Source organism: Ammodytes marinus (genome assembly GCF_949987685.1).
Source record: "Ammodytes marinus genome assembly, chromosome: 4".
Classification (NCBI taxonomy): domain Eukaryota; kingdom Metazoa; phylum Chordata; class Actinopteri; order Uranoscopiformes; family Ammodytidae; genus Ammodytes; species Ammodytes marinus.
Window position 1 is genome coordinate 25,001 of NC_137233.1, and position 5,000 is coordinate 30,000.

At 45.1% G+C, this 5,000-nt stretch overlaps 1 protein-coding gene across 3 annotated transcripts in view; it reads left to right on the forward strand.

The window, feature by feature from the left end:
• The window catches only part of pik3c2b (phosphatidylinositol-4-phosphate 3-kinase, catalytic subunit type 2 beta), a 57,045-nt gene that overhangs the window by 20,944 nt on the left and 31,101 nt on the right, over positions 1-5,000 (forward strand). For all 3 annotated transcript variants that reach the window (XM_080026939.1, XM_080026941.1, XM_080026940.1), the window contains exons 11-15: positions 71-134; positions 2,677-2,826; positions 3,853-3,886; positions 4,195-4,390; positions 4,802-4,924. In XM_080026939.1, coding sequence (XP_079883065.1) covers positions 71-134; positions 2,677-2,826; positions 3,853-3,886; positions 4,195-4,390; positions 4,802-4,924 — 567 coding nt within the window. The remainder of the gene's footprint in view (positions 1-70; positions 135-2,676; positions 2,827-3,852; positions 3,887-4,194; positions 4,391-4,801; positions 4,925-5,000) is intronic.

A 5,000-nucleotide genomic window follows, 5' to 3' on the forward strand; every position in this document is an offset into this window, starting at 1 on the left:
CTCTCCCTCCCTCCCTCCCTCCCTCCCTCTCTCTCTGTGTGTCTGTGTCTCTCTCTCCCTCTCTCTGTAGGGAGGCCCTGACTCTTCTTCTGGACACGTTTCATACGGAGGCAGAATCCTTCCTGCTGTCAGAGGTAAAACATCTTCTGACTGTTTCATTCTCTTTGTTTCCCCCGGTTGATTCTAATATAGGGGAGAACGGGGTAATCTGAGCCACTTTTGACATGTGCTCCCCTCTAAGCGAGCTAAAATGATTTATCATTCAGATTTACACATTTCCCATTAATTCAGGATGTTTTCCTAGAAATGGGCATTAGCAGACAAAGGGCAGTGAAAATATGATTGTTTTAAAAAAAGTTGTCATGTGGCTCACTTTACCCCAGCTGTGGGGTAAACTGATCCACTTACTTTTTCCACTCTGAAACTACCACAACAACACATATTGTAACAGTTAGAATCCTGAAAGCTAGCCACACATTCCAGAACTAATGTCGGACTAGTAAAAGAATGATGGGGTTTGGTCAATTAAGCAAAGCAAATTTTCTAAACACTTGAAAGTAACTCTGAACAAAATCAAATACAACATATTATAATTCAAAAGGTTTTAATAAGATTCAAATGACAGATAGAACCAGTTAGATTAGAACACAGTCTGGGGGTCAGAACACAGGACCCTTAGAGCCAGCTAGTGTCCGGGGGTCAAAGCATAGGAAAATCAGAACCAGCGAGAACAGCCTGGGACTCAGAACACAGGAGAAGACCCAACTGGATTATAACATCAGCCTGTCATACTCTACAACTAGGCCTACTCTACATTCCAGCCCTGAAGGTTACAGGGAAAGATGAGAAGGTGCTCTTTCCGTGTGGTTGCCCCAGGTCGTCTTCCTGGTGTATTTCCTTGGCATGATGGCTTTTCTACACTGTGTATGACATTAAAATAAAACATATGTAATGTAATATTACATTAAAATATGTTGAAGACTAAACTTAACGTGTGCCTCATGGTGGGGGAAAGTGAGACAGTGTCTCACTTTCCCCCACAGCATTTGGCTCACTTTCCCCCACCACCACAATTTGAGAAAAAACTACCTCTCTTAGCATTTCAGGCTAATCTTTAGCTAATATCATCACATGGTTTTTATATGTTGGTAGTTCATCAACACGTATGATAGAAGTTTTTCTACGTGAATCAATTTGCTTTGGCACAACAGTTGATTAAGTTGACAGCAAGAAAATTTACTTTTACATGCAAAATACCTATTTTGGTGAAAAAAACATGCTTACCACAGCACCATGAGGTCCTCTCTTTCAGGGCCATGGGGAAATGAGAGGGGCTTGAAAACCTATATCTCACATGACCACAAATGTTTTCCGTTGCCTAGATACAGGGGGTGGCTCACATTACCCGATGCCTCAGATTCCCCCGTTCTCCCCTACAGGTGAAACTCGAAAAATTAGAATATTGCAAAAGTTCATTTATTTCAGTAAATCGACTTAAAAGGTGAAACTAATATATTATATAGACTCATTACATGCAAAGTGAGATATTTCAAGCCTTTATTTGTTATCATTTTGATTTTTATGGCTTACAGTTTATGAAAACCCCACATTCAAAATCTCTGAACATTTTAATATTACATAAAAATCAATAAAAAAGGGATTTTAAATACAGAAATGTTTGGGCCTCTTTTGCATGAATTCTTGCCTCAATTCCAATTCATTTTCCATGTTATTCTAATAATGAGTTTCAGCTGTATGTGTGGATTGAAAGCCCTGCTCTCCTGATACATGCAAAGTCATGTTATAAAAGTATTACATTTTTTTCTGAACGAGAAGTAGCCCTGTTTGTGGACGTCTCACACACACACCTGTTAAACCTTCCCCTCCCCCCTCAGCAGGCGGTTAGGTTAGGGTGAGGTACCGGGATATGATATAAATACTAGCTTTACCACACACACACAGTATAGTAATACTCCCCCCTCCCCCCTCAGCAGGTCGGTTAGGTTAGGGTTAGGTACCGGGATATGATATAAATACTAGCTTTACCACACACACACAGTATAGTAATACTCCCCCCTCCCCCCTCAGCAGGTGGTTAGGTTAGGGTGAGGTACCGGGATATGATATAAATACTAGCTTTACCACACACACACAGTATAGTAATACTTCCCCCTCCCCCCTCAGCAGGCGGTTAGGTTAGGGTTAGGTACCGGGATATGATATAAATACTAGCTTTACCACACACACACACACACACACACACACACACACACACACACACACACACACACACACACACACACACACACACACACACACACACACACACACAGTATAGTAATACTTCCCCTCCCCCCTCAGCAGGCGGTTAGGTTAGGGTTAGGTACCGGGATATGATATAAATACTAGCTTTACCACACACACACAGTATAGTAATACTCCCCCCTCCCCCCCTCAGCAGGTGGTTAGGTTAGGGTTAGGTACCGGGATATGATATAAATACTAGCTTTACCACACACACACACACACACACACACACACACACACACACACACACACACACACACACACACACACACACACACACACACACACACACACACACACACACACACACACACACACACACACACACACACACACACACAGTATAGTAATACTCCCCCCCCCCCTCAGCAGGCGGAGCTGCCTCTCACGGTGGAGCGTCTGGTCCAATCAGTGAAGGCGCTTTGCAGCTCGTTAGCTGCCATGGAAACGCCCGAGGTCACCGCGGCGCTCAGCCAGCTCCCAGCATGCCCCTGTCGCCTGCAGCCCAGGGTGCTCAAGGTCTGTTACCATCTCTAACCCTAACCCTCTCTAACCCTCTCTAACCCTCTCTAACCCTAACCCTCTCTAACCCTAACCCTCTCTAACCCTAACCCTCTCTAACCCTAACCCTCTCTAACCCTCTCTAACCCTAACCCTCTCTAACCCTAACCCTCTCTAACCCTAACCCTAACCCTAACCCTCTCTAACCCTAACCCTCTCTAACCCTAACCCTCTTTAACCCTAACCCTCTCTAACCCTAACCCTCTCTAACCCTAACCCTCTCTAACCCTAACCCTAACCCTAACCCTCTTTAACCCTAACCCTCTCTAACCCTAACCCTCTCTAACCCTAACCCTCTCTAACCCTAACCCTCTCTAACCCTAACCCTAACCCTCTCTAACCCTAACCCTCTCTAACCCTAACCCTCTCTAACCCTAACCCTCTCTAACCCTAACCCTAACCCTCTCTAACCCAAACCCTCTCTAACCCTAACCCTAACCCTCTCTAACCCTAACCCTCTCTAACCATAACCCTAACCCTCTCTAACCCTAACCCTCTCTAACCCTAACCCTGTAGGCTGCAGCCCAGGGTACTCAAGGTCTGACCATGTTACCAGTTATCATCACTCTAACCCTATAATGGTTACCAGTTATCATCTCTAACCACTTAGTTAGCCATTTACATAAGGTTCCCCCAACTGTACTAATGTGCTCAAGGGTTAGGGTTCGTCCTCAAGCTCATGTTGGATCATGTTTATGACGTTTGTCGTATGTTTTCTGCAATTTAAAGGAAATGTTTTTTTGCGGCATTTTACGATTTGTTTGCAATTTCCTTTTCAAATTTGTTCTGAAACTATTTTGGGACTTTTAAATTACTTTTTTGTGTTTTTTCAACTTTTTTACGATGTTTCTTGTCATTGTTTTTATTTGGGATTGTTATTAAGCGGCGCTGTAATCCCATAGAGCTGCAGTGGGTTGAATAACAACACGTTACTAAACACTGCTTCACATTATGACTACTACTGTCTGTGTGTGTTTCCCCCAGGATGCATCAGTGCTGAACGTCAGAGAGAACAGAGGTACAGACAGACACACAGACACACAGACACACACACACACAGACACACAGACACACACTCACACTCACACACAGACAGACAGACACACACACACACACACACACACACACTCACACTCACACACACCCAGACACACACACACACACACACACTCACACTCACACACCCAGACACACTCACACACTCACACTCACACACAGACAGACACACACACACACACACACGCACACACACACACACACACACACACACACACACACAGACACTCACACTCACACACCCAGACTAACCTTGTGTTGACCTCACAGACAGAGTGGTGGAGAGGCTGACTGTAGCCATGTTGGACCTGGTGGATCTTTACTGCAGAACGTTTAACTCTAACTTCCAGCCTGCGCCCCCCGCCCTGGCCAACCCCCACCCCACGCAGGAGGCCGGCCAGCTGGCCAGTCTGCTGGGCTTCACCGTCTACGCTGCACACAGGATCCCCATCACCTGGGCCGCCAGGTATAATACACCACATACACACACAAAGAGACAGACACACACAGAGACACACCGCATAACCATAACATGGGCTGCTAGGTAAATACAGAGACAGAGACACACACACACATACAAAGAGCGACACATACCACGCCAGCTGTTGTTCCTGGGTGAGCGTATACCCATGACAAAGGCATTAAGAAAAACTATATTAAAATAGCATTCTTTGCACTGATGGTCTGGTTTGCTGTTACATGTAATTTATGATCATCAGAGGAAAAATGAGACTGTTTCAGAAATATTTAAAAGTTCCTCGTAGAGACTTTAAACTAAATCAATGAGGGAATTGTATTGCATCCACTTCATCAGCTGTGTTCCATTCTCTGTGACCTCATCATGACATCACTTCTCTCCTGCTCTCTGATTGGTCAGCTACGAAGGCTTCTTCCTGTCCTGCTCGCTGACTCATGGAGGGGCGGAGCTCTGTGCCCCGCAGCACACCAGCAAACAGTCAGTCAGCAAGTACCTGTTTCACCTGGTGGTCTGGGACCAGAGGTACACACTGAGACACACACACACACACACACACACACACTAACACTGTAACATAAACACACACACACACACACAC